This window comes from Diceros bicornis, chromosome 16 (genome assembly GCF_020826845.1).
Source record: "Diceros bicornis minor isolate mBicDic1 chromosome 16, mDicBic1.mat.cur, whole genome shotgun sequence".
Classification (NCBI taxonomy): domain Eukaryota; kingdom Metazoa; phylum Chordata; class Mammalia; order Perissodactyla; family Rhinocerotidae; genus Diceros; species Diceros bicornis.
Genome location: NC_080755.1, coordinates 53010371 through 53024611, shown reverse-complemented (window position 1 = coordinate 53024611; position 14241 = coordinate 53010371). Strand labels below are relative to the sequence as shown.

Sequence of the window (14241 nt, the reverse complement as noted above, 5' to 3'; positions counted from 1 at the left end):
AAAAATCACAATTACTGTTACCCTTCCAGCATTTCCAAGAGATCTGCAACCAGTAGCGAGAAACCAGTGACCAATGGTCATTCCCTTCAGCTGGGCATTTGTGGCCATTAAAGTCTGGACAGTGACAACTATCAGCACTCTTAAAACCCACCAGATCCACAAAATTAACTGTAATATGCTTAGATTTTTAACTTTTCTCTAGTATTTGAGGAGAACAAATGCTCAACTGGCCACAATAGATGGGACAACTCAGGTAATTCCTTTCAAGCTGACTCAGACTCTATAGTTCTTCACAAGAGGGCTGATGCTAAGAGAAAAGCACCTCTAGGGTAAGTTTTCTTCAATCCACAATGTGAAGATTTGGTTTTTAATTTAAATGCATTGGAAAATAGCAGGAATGTTTTCCACTTCCACAAGGCTAAATTACAATTATTTTGGAAGAAAATAGGGCCTATTGCCTAAACACATGTATGCCATTCCTATCCAGAAATGGAAATTATTATTTCCATTTTATTCTTTCTTTCTTGAACTTCCTTGGCACCTTCTTTTCACTCTGTGCAGGCTATCCCTGTGTGCTGTTCACTTTTCTCGTCTTTTCCGGAGAGACACCAAGAATAAGAATGCCAAGCTGCAGCAACTTGGATTTTTTAGAGATTTAGTTGCCAAAGTACCCGACTGCCTCAGCCGGAAGGGGTAAACAAATCACCCCAGGGGATGAACCATCCTGGGATGGCGTAAGGGAGGATGCAAACTGCAACTTAGTTCTGCCCAAGGATTGACACAAACGTCAAGACATTCAGGAGGAAAAATGGGGTTTCCCTTTTTCTTTCCTTTAGAAAAATGGAAACAGAAAATTTTTCAAAAACGAAGTTTCTCCACTTGTTCCCTGAGCCTCCCTCCACACTTCACATGTCCAGCTTTTTCCCCCAAGTGCTTAGTACAGACAACCCCTCCCTCCAAAAGCCATCACCCAAACACAGGCACCTACTTGTGAGAAGGGGTGCAAAAAAATATGTAAAATAGACCGTCACCCTTAGGAGAATTTTCAAGAAAATCCTTAAGTAGTCAAAAAAATGGTGGTGGGGAAGTAACAAGAAAAATGTTATGAAAGTGACATAAATATAGGAGAAAAAAATAAAGACCCAAATAGGACGGGACAGCCATAAAAAGAGATGTCAAAGAGACCAGTACTGATGAAAAATAAGGGGAGGTGGGAGAGGAGGGAGAAAATCCATAAAAGGAGGTAAAAGCGGAGCGACCAAAGACAGCAACGTGTACCTGGGTCATTAGTCGGTACGTGACTGTGGACATCAGTGAATGGTGATAACAATTGTACGTTTTTTTTACAAGTCCCCGATTCTATGGAGAGCAGGTGGGCAGAGAACGTCAGGTAATTGGGCGCAGATGTACCGAATGGAGGGGCGGAAAGACGCAGATCGGGCCCCGCCCCCTGCTCCCAGGCCCCGCCCCCGGGCCCGCCGAGGCGCAGGCGCGCGCGGCCCGCGCCGCCGGGTAGGGACGCGGTCCCGGTCGTGCCGGCGCAGGGGGCGGGCTGCGTGGGCTGGAGGTCGGCGCCGCCCGGCGGCATCGCGGCTCCGTGGGGCGCCGTGGCCCGCAGTGGGTTCCCGGCCGCTCAGCGCCAAGCCCCGGGCGCGCGGGCCTCGGCCTCGCCCTGCTCCTGCACCGGCCGCGAGGCCTTGTCGGGCCCGGGGGCGCCGGCGCACGTGTCCGGGAAGCGCGGCCCGAGGCCCGCGAACGAGTCGCAGCGCGCCGGGCTCTCCTCCTGCACCGGGCGGCCCACCGGCTCCCCAGCGCCGCCGCCCGGCCCCGCCGGGCCCTCCTGGGAGTTCTGACTGACGTAGACCACGATGATGTCGCCCTTGAAATTCATCACCTGCCCGCTGGAAATAAACGTGGAGTTACTGTTTCCAGTCACATTGCCTACAAGGGGAGAGGAAGAGAGAACACGCAGAGGGTGAGTCAGCAAGTCTCGGTGAGAACTTGGTCTTGTGAGAGGAGTTTCCCACGAATCGGGGGCGATGGCGCCCCAGTGCTCTCACGGGCTCTCACGGGCCCCTCCTCGCCCACACGGCTCCTGAAACGCAGCGGGCACCCCCACTGGTTCCTTCACGTGCCATCTCAGTGGGCCTGACTGCGGCTGAGGAAGGAAGGAGGGAGAGAGAGAGAAGACAAGCGCAGAGAAGCCCGAGAGAAGCGAAGGGAGGCGATCAAAGGGAAGCAAGAACTAATGGCCATGCTCAAGTTTTGCCGTTTGCCGCACGGGACTCGGGGAACAGAACACAGCCAGATTGTAGAATCACAGAGAAGATTCACGTGTTACAAAAAGGTGTGTGCGCACGGGTGATTGGTATGCAGCGAACAGCCTGTGTGGCCCAGCTATGGTCAAATGTGTCAGGAAGGGAAGAAGGCTGATGGACGGTTGCTATCTGATGGGACCCCGGAGCCCACCTCAGCCCTGCCTCCTCTCTGACTAGACTCACACATCTGAGGCCTCTGTCACCCCAGGTGCCTTGACACCTCCCACCTTCCATGGAGGTCCCCAGCAGCTCAGCCCTGGGGGGCCATGGGGCCACCCAGGCTCAAGATTTAGAAGTTAATCAATTTCCGTAACATTTTTTTTTTTTTTTAATCCTGGAACAGAAGAGATTCAGAAGACTAAAATGGAACAAAAAAAAAAATCAACCCGTAAATCACTCTTTTCTTCTGAACTCTGAGGCATGTTTTGTCCCTAGAGGGTTGTCATCTCTTCTTTATGGGTGACTGGATTGAGCCAGTCTTTAATTAAAGGGCCCTTTGAAAAAACAAATGGAAAGTTCAACAAGTTTTAGGAAACCTGCTACTTCTTATTATTCTTCTCTTTTAAAGACTGATGCTCTAGAAATGTCCCTCTGGTGAAAATAACTGCCACAAACCAAGCAGATGCAGAAATGCCCCAACACTCAGTATCACAAACAGAATCTTTTAGTCTGATCATGGGAGGTGAACATCAAAATGGCTCATCATTATTCATCTTCCTCATCTTTGTTCTTCTGTATTGTGACCCAACCTAATAATAATTTATACAAGTAAAATTAAGTTCCTGTCACCACTCCACATGAAGAGATGTTCCCCAACTTTGGAAGGCATGTTTTGGATGGTCTGACTGAAATACCAAGAGCACACAGGTAATCCTTTTGGGGAGACTTGCCCCCACCCACAGGGTACCTGCAGAGAAGCCGAGACTGAGGCGCAGCGGCCCATGAACACAGGGATTTCAAATGTGAGCAATAAATCTAAAGTCACATGGGAAGATTTGCGACTCGCTATTTCTCCCATACGCAGCTGTATGGAGTATATTCCAAGATGGGCAGTGGCGGGGATTTATTTGCTTAATAACCCCAAAGCAAAATGGGGGAGGCCAGCTAGTGTTTCCATTCACCAACTAGCCAGATTGACCCACGTTCTCCATTCCCTCTAAAATACACCGACAGGTGCTCATAACAGACAGTGTTCTCTAAGCTAGGGGTCTACTCTCTAGTATGTCTGTGCCTTCCTGCTCCCACCAGTTACCATGTTAATTCTCAGGTCTGTTTTTACCAGTTGAGCTCACTAGGAAATGTAAGTAAATATTATGTAAAGTGGTGAAATGTAAGTGTGGAAAAAAATGGGAAATGTTTCTATGAAAACTAAAGCGAATGCTTTGTGAGGACCCCAATAAACGTGAGTCATTAAATGCAAAACAAAAGAAGAAAACAACAAACTGCTGAACTGGTGTGGTGCTGTGGGCAAGGCAACCGCTGGAAAAGGGAAAAAAATGAAACAAAACAAAAAACATTAAAAGTCCAGAAGGGTTTTGCACTCAGATTTGTAAATATCTATAACTTCTCATTCTGCACTAAAGAAACAGAAACTGGAAATTAAGATGGCGTGGTTAATGTCACAAAGGCTCAGGGGACAATAATCTGCCAATACAGACTTATACTAAAAAATAATCAGTGTGTGAATGTAAGCTATAGGTTTTAAGTCAAAAAAGATGTTTAAGATATGAACTTGTAAATGACTTTCAAGTAACTCAGCTTCTACTGACCAATGGCTGATACAAGGGCTTCTGTAGCAGCAGCAGAATGAGGGAGCATGTAACACAGAAGCCCTCCTATTGAGAGATCACTAGTTAGTTAATAGAAAAAGTCAAAGTGAGAAATCAAAACCAGTATGTATATACCATAAACGTTCTATTCTGATTTAAAATATTTAATATTAAAAATTAAATTATATTGTAAATATAATTTAATATTTAATAAAATATTAAAATGTTTATTTAATAAAATCAGTAATTTTAAGTTGTTTAGAAGTATGATTTTTTCTGGGTCTAATTCCTCTACCTTTTTGTTATTACAACAACATTGACTGCTGGTTCTGTTATGTATAATAAAATATATATATAATGCAAAATTACAGAGAGAGCATTGCTAGCCACTGCCAGATTGATTGATGATTTTCAATGGAATCCCACCTCTTCTTTGTCCTCTTCATATTGAGATTTATATGTTAATGTCATGGTATATGTGATTTCTCCATGATTTTCAATTTTACTTTCCAACAAATTATCATCATGAATCCATTGTTGTGTAAACAACTTCCTGTCAGAATCTTCAATTTGTCTGAGCTCAGGTAAAAACCCATGTTTTTACCATCATCTTGCATATCAATTTTCATATGAAGAATTTCATTCCATGCCCATTGCCTCATGACAAACAATATCTTTGATATATTCTATAGGATCTATATTCTTATTTTCTATTTTTTTCCCCCAAAATGGCACTGAAACCCTTTTGCCTAAGAGATATATGTAAACATTTCAGAATCCTTTGATTCACAGACTGGATCAAGAATATTATTCTTGGAGGGAGCAGAGTGGGAGAGAGGATAAAAACAAGGCCTTTAAATTCCTGACGATTAGGATGTAAAGAAGTTACCAAGCCAGCCCTGATGGCCTAGTGGTTCAAGTTTAGCATGCTCCGCTTTGGCGGCCCAGGTTCGGTTCCCAGTCACGGAAACACACCACTCATCTGTCAGAAGCCATGCTATGGTGGCAGCTCACATAGAAGAACTAGAAGGACTTACAACTAGAATATACAACTATGTACTGGGGCATTGGAGAGGAGAGAAAAAAAAAAGAGGAAGATTGTCAACAGATGTTAGCTCAGGCTGACTATCTTTCCCAGCAAAAAAAAGAAAAAAAAAGTTGCCCAGAAAGAGTATGAGATTCTCAAACAATTTTATTCTTCATGTTTCTTTCTCGAAGGTGCAGTGATGCAAACCACCTTTGTCAAGTCCAAGTCCATTCCATCCATGCTGACTTTTATGAGAGTAGTAAACTGGTACAGACTAAACTTCTTTAACAGATTCTTCTGATTTGCCAATAAGTGGCAGCAGAGCCGTCTTCATGGGCACGTGACTTGTGCAGTCACACAAGGCCCTGCGCTCCGAAAGCCCTGCTTGGTTTAATGTTCTGTTGTCATCAACTTGAAATTCTTATTAATTTTTGCACAAGAGGCCTCATATTTTCATTTTTCACTGGGCTCTGGAAATGGTCCCAAGCTGGTCCTGAGTGGCACGCAGCTTGTAGGAGTATTGCTCTGGGATTTTTTTCCCCACTGATGCTCTAATTTAGCATCATTCTTTTTGGAGGTAATGTCTTATACGTTGGACATGTTTTGATATCGCAGAAGTGTTTGCCAATCTAATTTCCTCTACTGATAAAGAACTAAGTGTTGAGTGAGACACCGAGTTGCAAAGGCTATCCACTGGTGCTCCTAAAATACGGATCCTATACTATGTTTCCCTGGTGGTCAAGCCGCCTGTCACCTGCTGTAAATCGTTCAACACCAGCTTTCTGATGTCGAGTGAGGCTTGTCCCTTCGAGAAAAAGTCTACTGACTGTATCAATTATTCCTTGAATGCTTTGCCTACAATCTCCAGTTTTGGTTACTTTAAAGTGGAAGGAGAACGAAGTCACTTGCCAAGCAGTCTAAGTGCAGAATCTTTCTAGAGTTTTATTCCCTCAATCTTTCATAGTTGTCTCACCCACCCCAACTTAAATAGCAAAAAACTTCTAGCAACTCATTCTTTGAATAGTCCGGAAGCATTGAACAGTTTTCATAGAAACAGTTCTCATGCTTATCAACCTCACTTTTTACCAGCTGATATAACAGTTAAAGTTTTAAATTACAACTCACATTCACAGGACTGGGAACACCCACAGATTTTAGTAAGCGTGGCCATTCACCAGGTGGGAGCAGAAGGGCCTGGGTATTCTTGAGTGACCCATTAATTGTGAGTCATCAGTGTGCTGTGGGCTTCAGTAAGCTTACTTTACAGAGGGAAAGGGGAGTGTGGGCTAATCTATGCTTGGTGGAGATAGATTAAGAGAGCACCCATTACAGTCATAATAGTAACAGAAACAACACCCCAAATCCAGAATTTACTGAGTGCTCCCTCCATGCCAGGCTGGCTGCAGTGCAAACACCAGCATGCAGTAACTTTGCATGTAAGCCTTCCAGGTTTGCTTCTTTTTTCCTCTCTATTGACTGACATTGCTTCAAAGATGAAGACTGTCTAACAGCCTTCTTTTTCCATGGCTTGTCAATGCAGACTCACCCGCAAGTAATCTAATAACATCAATGTCATCCTGGTGTTTCGGTCTCTGAAGAACTGAAGGTACATAACTGGTGACTAAAGGGATGGTGGTTTCTGTGGCTGCCCGAGGACAGGAGGGTAAGAAATGGGCGGGGCAGAGGACAGTGCAGAGGTCTGAAAGCTCTGGTCTTGTCCTGGGTTGGCCCCCACTAGCTGTGGAATTTGGGACAAACCACCTAACAACTCTTCAGATGCTCATTATGAAATGAGCATCAATTTTCCAGCCCTGCTAGCCTGGCAGGGTGCAGCCGCACGCACAGAGGAGGCATATGACAAATGTTAGGTGAATAAATGAATGCATGAGTACCTGTCATGATAGCATAAGGGTGAAATGAGATGACAGACTTGAAAATGCTTGGGAAACAGCAAAGAATGCATTAGGTGCCGTGATGGCATAACTACTCCCAGGATGTAGTATTAGTGCTCATGGAACTCCCAAGGAAACATAGATTTGGGAAATGTACTGAACCGTAATGTTTTCTTCCCCTCCCTGCTTTGGAGGACCTCAACGTGTCTTAAAGACTGAAAGGCACTTTCCTCTAGAAATCTAACCAACTTTTGTTTTCTTTGCTGAAGTAATCTATCATGACTGTCTCTGGTTTGAACACTCATCTGTGTACTTCTACACTAATCCCCCACGGTTTCATTTCTCGTCATGCAAGTCGGCTGTGAGTTGAATGAAGCACTAAAGTACATCAAGGTTTAGAATGAGTTGGTAATATTCTTATTCTATCATATACCTCAGTCCTGAACTGTCCTTGCTCAAAAGCAATAATTCCTTAAAATTTGCTTTCTGCTTTTCAGAACAGAAGGGTTTTACATGGTCACGCAAGGTGACCTGAGAGGGCAAGGCCCTGGGATGGCGAATCAATGGGACACCATGTCAGCAAGCTGCATCATCAGGGGGTGCCGTGGGGCCTCCTTTTCAGCATGGTTGCCATGGTTTCTGCCCCCAAAGGGGTAACTCTTTCCACTGAGAGCCAAGGAAGCCCCAGCATGTTTTGATGTTAGGGGGGACCTCTCCCTTGCTGGTGGCTGGTAAGAGGGGAATGTGAAAAGGGAAGGATGGTGTGGATGAGGCTTATCCAAGATGCTTTAAAAGGCCTGAGGCTTTTATAGGTACCATTAGTCAATGGAGCCTCTGGGAATACAAGCAAAGCAAGGCCTCCTCACTCCCCTCTTCCTTACTCTCCTCAGCTGCCTCTCTGACAGCTTTCCCCTGCAAGGCTGCCTCCTTACAAAAAAGATGGGATTGCAGGCATGTGAAAGAAAGGGCTCTCCTCACAAAAGAATCAGTGATAGTGAAAATAGTAATTGGCCAGAGTAGCCAATTATCCCAGGCCCGAGCCTGCCCTTGTTCTGTGGCACACTGAGGATTCCCCAAGGCACCGTACACAAATGAAATCCATATCAGTGGCACTGATTTAAGGGGAGACGGTGCAATGGTTTAAGGTACAGGCTTCACAATCAGATATTTGAATCAGGGTTTTGTAGCTGATTAGCTGCGTGGTTCTGGGCAAGGAACTTGCCAATAGGATTTCTGTGGGGAATTAAGAAGATGATACACATGAAGCCCTTAGCCAGCACCTGCTAACTAATATCACTAATGTCACTGATAAAAATATAACCTTCAGAATATCAACACAGTCTTACATGTCTCTGAACACACGCGACTGATAGAATTCTATTTGAAGGCTACCCAAAAGTATGATTTGAGAGCCAAAATGACATGAGGACTTTTTAAATTGGAAATTTTGAAGAGTTTCTAACATTTAAAATGGGTTAGTTGGCTTAACATTTAATATTTAATGTGACAACTAGAAAAATTTTCAAGTAACTTGAGAGAGTTAAAAATAGCATTTAAGTCAACAGAAACAATAATAAATGAAGTGCCCCATGGTGACCAGAAAGGTGTTTATACTTTGCTAAGTCCATGCTTTACACAGCAGGCTCCATGGACTCTCTATTTCTCAGGCAGAGAGAATAAGCTTCCTTTTAAGAACTCAATCCCTGACAGAATTTACATTTTTAAGCAGGGTAATGCACACTTCTCTTCTCAAAAGCTTATGTTGTTTAAAATGCATGAATATTAAATCACAAGAACTATAGCAAATATCCCCCAATTGTCATGTAGATTTTCTTCCAAGGAACAGAACTAAAAATATACACAAATACAGTCAAACTACCCAGGCTACCTTGGGTTCTTTCGGAATTTTTTAAAAACTTATTTTATATTTAACCCATATGCTTCTCATGTGATTTTCCTTTTTATGGAAATGCAAGCTCTGTTTTAGGCATTTGGAAGAAACTGGGTATATGACGATAAGAGAAGGGAAGCAGTGTTTAATAGTTCCATTCTGAATCATGCTTGAAAATTACTTAGAATAGCTTACGAAGGAAACCCTTCCAAAATGAGCCCCATTAGAACAGAAAGAAGGCAAGCAGGACTACATTAAACAAAGTATACAGCGAACACATTTTTCATATATTTTGAAATAATGCATTGACTTTTAGCACCAATGAATGCTGTGTATTATTACCAAATAACCAAATTATAAAATATTTTTAATTTACAGAATCAATGAGCTAATACTTGCCCTTACCATACATAGCTAAAAGTGAAACACAAGGTAGTGGATGGCATTTCAACAGGAGAGAGAAGAAAGTTAGAAACAGAGGACTATCCATTCTGTGGGAGGAGGGAAGGAAAGGGAAAGAAAAATAGAGCAGGAAAACCTTTATCCATCCTTTCAGGATGGAAATGGACAGTCAAGAACAGTCATGTCAGGACAGGGTGGGACCCAGGGATGGGAGACTGAGGATGGGGGAGAAATGGGGTCAGGCAAGTGCCCTTCATCCTCCAGTGCCCTTGGCTCCCAGGCATCGGCCTTGGCATATCTGTGCCATTTTGATGAACCAACTCACTTTTGCTTCCGTCGTCTCTGCCTCCTGTACCCAGGACATCTAGGTCTGCCCAGGACCGCTAATGCCAGTCCTTCCATCCCCTGCTTGGCCCCCAGCTCCCCATAGCAGACTGAAGGAGTGGGAGGCTGAGAGTGAGTTAGGGAACAGGGAGCTACGGTCTCTTGTTCCTCTAGTTATTTGTGACTGGATGAATGAATGAATGAGCTCGTGGAAGGCCTTGCTTTCTCAAATTATTGATTCTGTTTGTGTTGTCCACACCCTGACCTCAGTCTCTACTTGTTTTCCATGTCTCCATAGCTCAGTGGACCCTCAATAAAATTTGATAGAAAAACAATATGTAGCTGGTGTTCATTAAGAATCATTGTGGGCCCTGTAAATAAACAACTCTCTCCAGCTCAGAAGCAGCTGAACCAATTAAGTGATTTCAGGGGCCAGAAGCAAATCACTGGCCAACTAAAGACATTTTTTTTTTTGTGAGGAAGATCAGCCCTGAGCTAACATCCGTGCTAATCCTCCTCTTTTTGCTGAGGAAGATCGGCCCTGAGCTAACATCTATTGCCAATCCTCCTCCTTTTTTTTCCCCTTTTTCTCCCCAAAGCCCCAGTAGATAGTTGTATGTCATAGTTGCACATCCTCCTTAGTTGCTGTATGTGGGACGCCACCTCAGCCCGGGATCCGAACCCGGGCCACCAGTAGTGGAGAGTGCGTGCACTTAACCGCTAAGCCATGGGGCCGGCCCCGAGACATCTTAATTACAAGAAGTTGTTCATTCTTTCACATGAAATAATTTTCTAGATACAGTGAGAATTCTCCAAACTCAAGGCGAAGGGGCTTGTAACCAAGGTAACCCTTGTCATGTCGTCAGGATAATAATTTAAAATGTAAATTAAGACATGGTTATAAGACATAACCAAAAGTGTGTTGCCCTCTTCATTGGTCTTCGCTAGTAACTCTCACTGTTCTTTAAGAGTTATAACACTGCTAAAATAGCCTTAGTGTTGGGTATTTGTGGAGCTGTTGGAAGACTCATCTTTCTCTTCAAAAGGATGCTGGGTGCAAAGCAGATACTCTTCCCTACTGGGGAAGTGCCCAATCATGTCATTTCTCCAGAAACCACTTGATTTGGTTGTAACTTTAAAAAAAAAACAACAAAACACCCACATATAAAAATCCAAAACCCAGTAAAAAAGGCCACCTCCCTCAGGTCCTGGGAGCAGAGTGGCTTTTAGGAAATCAAATAGGATTAGGCCCCTCTCTTATCTTTTCCCAAGCTCCATCCTCTTCTACACATTTTATGGAACACAAATTATGACAATTTTTTTAAAAAAAGCAATAATGAGAAAGTGCCATTTTGACCAGAAACCAGAAGGCCTGTTCTTGTAGAAGTAATTATGAAGAGAACAGCACAGCCTCAAAAATCAATCTGGCTGCTGCTTCTCCTCAGTCGAAAATGAATTTGGCCCGTTTGCTGGCATCCTCGGGCAGACTCTACGGATGTTTTGCATGGCTAAGCACCAGATGAAGACAGAAAAAGCAGTGTAAACTTTTTGCAAATTAACACCACTTAGTTGATGACACACTTTTTTCTCTTTCCTCCATGCCTAGAAGTTTAGTGCAGGAGAAATAAAAGATAATGAAAAACAGACTAGGGCACTGTTTTAACTCATAACAGGAGAGCACACATCTGGCTTTTGGTTTCATGACACTACGAAAAAAAAGCTCTCTGAATCTGGCCAACACCGTTCTTCCAGGAACTGTTGATGGTTTTCACACAGTGGCAGACATCACCCTTCTGGTGGCACCAATGGAAAAACCAGTCTGCCCCTGGCAGTGGTTATCAAGACGTGGCCACTGTCACACTGTCGGCCTCCCCACTCCCCACAGCCCCCCCAAAACTAGTCTTCTGTATGTCTCTATCACCAACGCAAAGAAGATTAACTGCTAAAAAAGAAATAGAACAATGCAAATAAACGATAGAGCCAACTTTTAGTCATGGAAATTCCTTAAAATCTTGATGACATTTTCTGAAGGAAAAACACATCAGTTCTTTGAAAAATATCCCCAAACGTATCTCTTCCTTTCAGTTTGAGAGTCCATATTATAGAATTTACACATCAGTGAATTTGTGTGGTTGCAGCAAAACCACAAAGCTTGGAAAACAGATTAAAGCGCGTTATTCTACTAAAGACACGAGGAGCCGTCGTCAGCACGCGGCCAACAGTCCCTGAGTTTAGGGCAGGAGTCTGGCTACCGCAGGGTTACAACATAGCTCAACGACCAGCTGCTAGCACCACTTGCTGTCTAAACAGACAGGCAGGAAAGAAAAAGAAAAAGAAAAGCATCCCGGGATAAAAGTGGTCCATGAATGTGCTTTTTTTTTGAGGGTGGGAGGATTCTGTGAAGCCCCTTAAATAGTATATATCCATATATTCATTTTTCTGGAGAGAGTGTCTATAGCTTTTAGAAGATTCTCAAAGGATCCCTGACCCCCCATGTAGTAAGCAATCCCTCAGAGCCAGAGGAAGCCCTCACCATCAGCAGCCAAGGCCCGTGTAACTACATAATAAAACAGATGGTGTTCTATCCTCGCAGAAAAAGTTATAATATTATAATTGGTGGGCTATTCACGCTTAAGCAGTGGTGCAGTGATAAATCTCTATAATGATTTTAAATTCTAAAATTATCCTTCTGGCTCCATAAATATATTATATGCATGGTTATAAAAAAGGCTTCTCATATAAAGCAGTAAAGGACGGTTTACTGCATCATTAATTTGGTATAGAACCAACAGGCTACTCTCAATAAATATTAATTAATTAAAGATTAACTACATAATTTTGTTTGTCCTCTTGAAATTTATAACAGATTTTCTTGGGGGGGATTTGAGGCATTAAAAACAAAAACCAGGAATCTGAGGCAATGCCTTGACTTCAGCCGATCCCGAGGTCAATGTTGACATTGTCTTCACAGGGTCAATACTGGGATTTGAGGTCTAATCCCATCATGAGAAGCCTGAACACAAAAGGGCACAAGACAAGTATAAGGGAAGAGACAGCCCTGGGGGCCAGAGGATAAAGTCACAGAGCAGTGAGCACAACCCACAAACCCAACTGGTGGACTGAATCAAAACCCATCCTGTAAAGAGGCTTATCAGCCTCGAGTGGAATTTTTCCCATGTTAGCTTCCCTCTTCCCTAAATGGTCTGTGACACTTGCCCCGCAACACTGCACCAAGAATAGGCCTTTATGCTCAGAAGGGAGAGACCAAGAGAGTTACTTACCAGATGCAGGTGGCTGGTCACTGCAGGGGCTTCCAGACCCAGGGCCTCCCCTCACGGAGCTGGGAAGCCTTGCATCAGCCCCATCCACGGGGTGGCCTCCTGCCTCTGCCCCATCAGCTGCTTCTTCAGGTGGGAGGCCCATGCCACAGGCGCACTGGGGCAAAGGTCCACTTTTCGGGGAACCCATGTGAGGTTCCCGGTCCTCCCCAGGAGGGTTCCCGCAGCCTGTGCAGCCATCTGCAGAGTTGGAGCTGGCTGCCCAATGAGGGCAACTGCCACCCTCCACTTCTTTTTGCAAGTACTTTTCGGAGGACATGGGACTCCAATCAGTCCTGCACAGGGGCTCGGCCAAGTTGCAGCTTTCGGAATCCACCATGTTCTCTGTCCCAGTGAAGCACTGGCTTAAACTGTCATTCTCCCCCACCTCCAGGGGCTCAGTGAAAGGGGGTGTGGATTTGCTTCCAGGCTGAGTGAGGAACAGTAAAGAATCTGGGGTCTGGGAGGGCCTGTCCACGTATTCGTCTTCCATAGGAATCAGCCTGAAGGGGTCCACCTCAATCTCGCTGACCAAGGTGAGCATCCTGGCGTCTTCTCCCCGTGCGCAGGGACCACCGCCTGCACACGCACCCCCACAGACACCACCATCGTCTGGACAGCACATATCTTCAGAAAACATCTTCTCTTCCAGAGTCAGCAGTAAGACACCTTCACAAATTTCACGCTGACTAGAGGCTTCCATCTGAGGGCTGCTAAAATTGCTGCCTGAGGACTCCTGCTGATTTAAATGCAGATGGCAGAAGCGTTAATACCCAGAGTTATCAGAACATGGTTCTGCTAAACACGGCTGGAAATGGTGTTTACAGTAATTATTTCCACCATAGCAAGTACAGATGGAACACTCACTATGTCACTTTATTTGTGTTATTTAAAATTACAGAGTTGGGGGGGAACCCTGAAATGGCATATAACCAGAAACAAATGAATCTAACTGTATTTCAAATGAGTGGTATGTTCACACTAAAGCAAGGAGAAGAGCTAACCCAAATAACTTTAGAACACAGTATTTTGCCTATACTCGCAATCTAAAATTTAAAAAAAACCGTAAACAAATATTGCACTCTAGTTAGTAGCTCTGTTTTCTGCTGTGGTATGGTTTAATAATTCTGAAACTACTTTCTGTGTATTCTGGAATTGAGCAAGTGAGTAAATATATTGAGGATAACAGGAGCCTGGTTCACACTGTTGGAGAAGGGAAGAGTCAAGTACAGATAAGGGAAAGACTAGAATGAATCCTGTGGTTCTGGAACTGGAGGAATCAGTATAAGCACATGGTCTAA

The 14241-nt window shown here is 44.1% G+C and overlaps 1 protein-coding gene across 1 annotated transcript in view; it reads right to left on the bottom strand.

Moving 5' to 3' along the window:
* Positions 1–1509: 1509 nt before the first annotated feature.
* TNFRSF11A (TNF receptor superfamily member 11a) overlaps positions 1510–14241 on the bottom strand; it is a 50842-nt gene continuing 38110 nt past the window's right edge. Inside the window, exons 10-11 of the mRNA XM_058556623.1 lie at positions 12905–13676; positions 1510–1941 (exon numbers count right to left, since the gene is read on the bottom strand). Coding sequence (XP_058412606.1) covers positions 1634–1941; positions 12905–13676 — 1080 coding nt within the window. The 3' untranslated portion in view covers positions 1510–1633. The remainder of the gene's footprint in view (positions 1942–12904; positions 13677–14241) is intronic.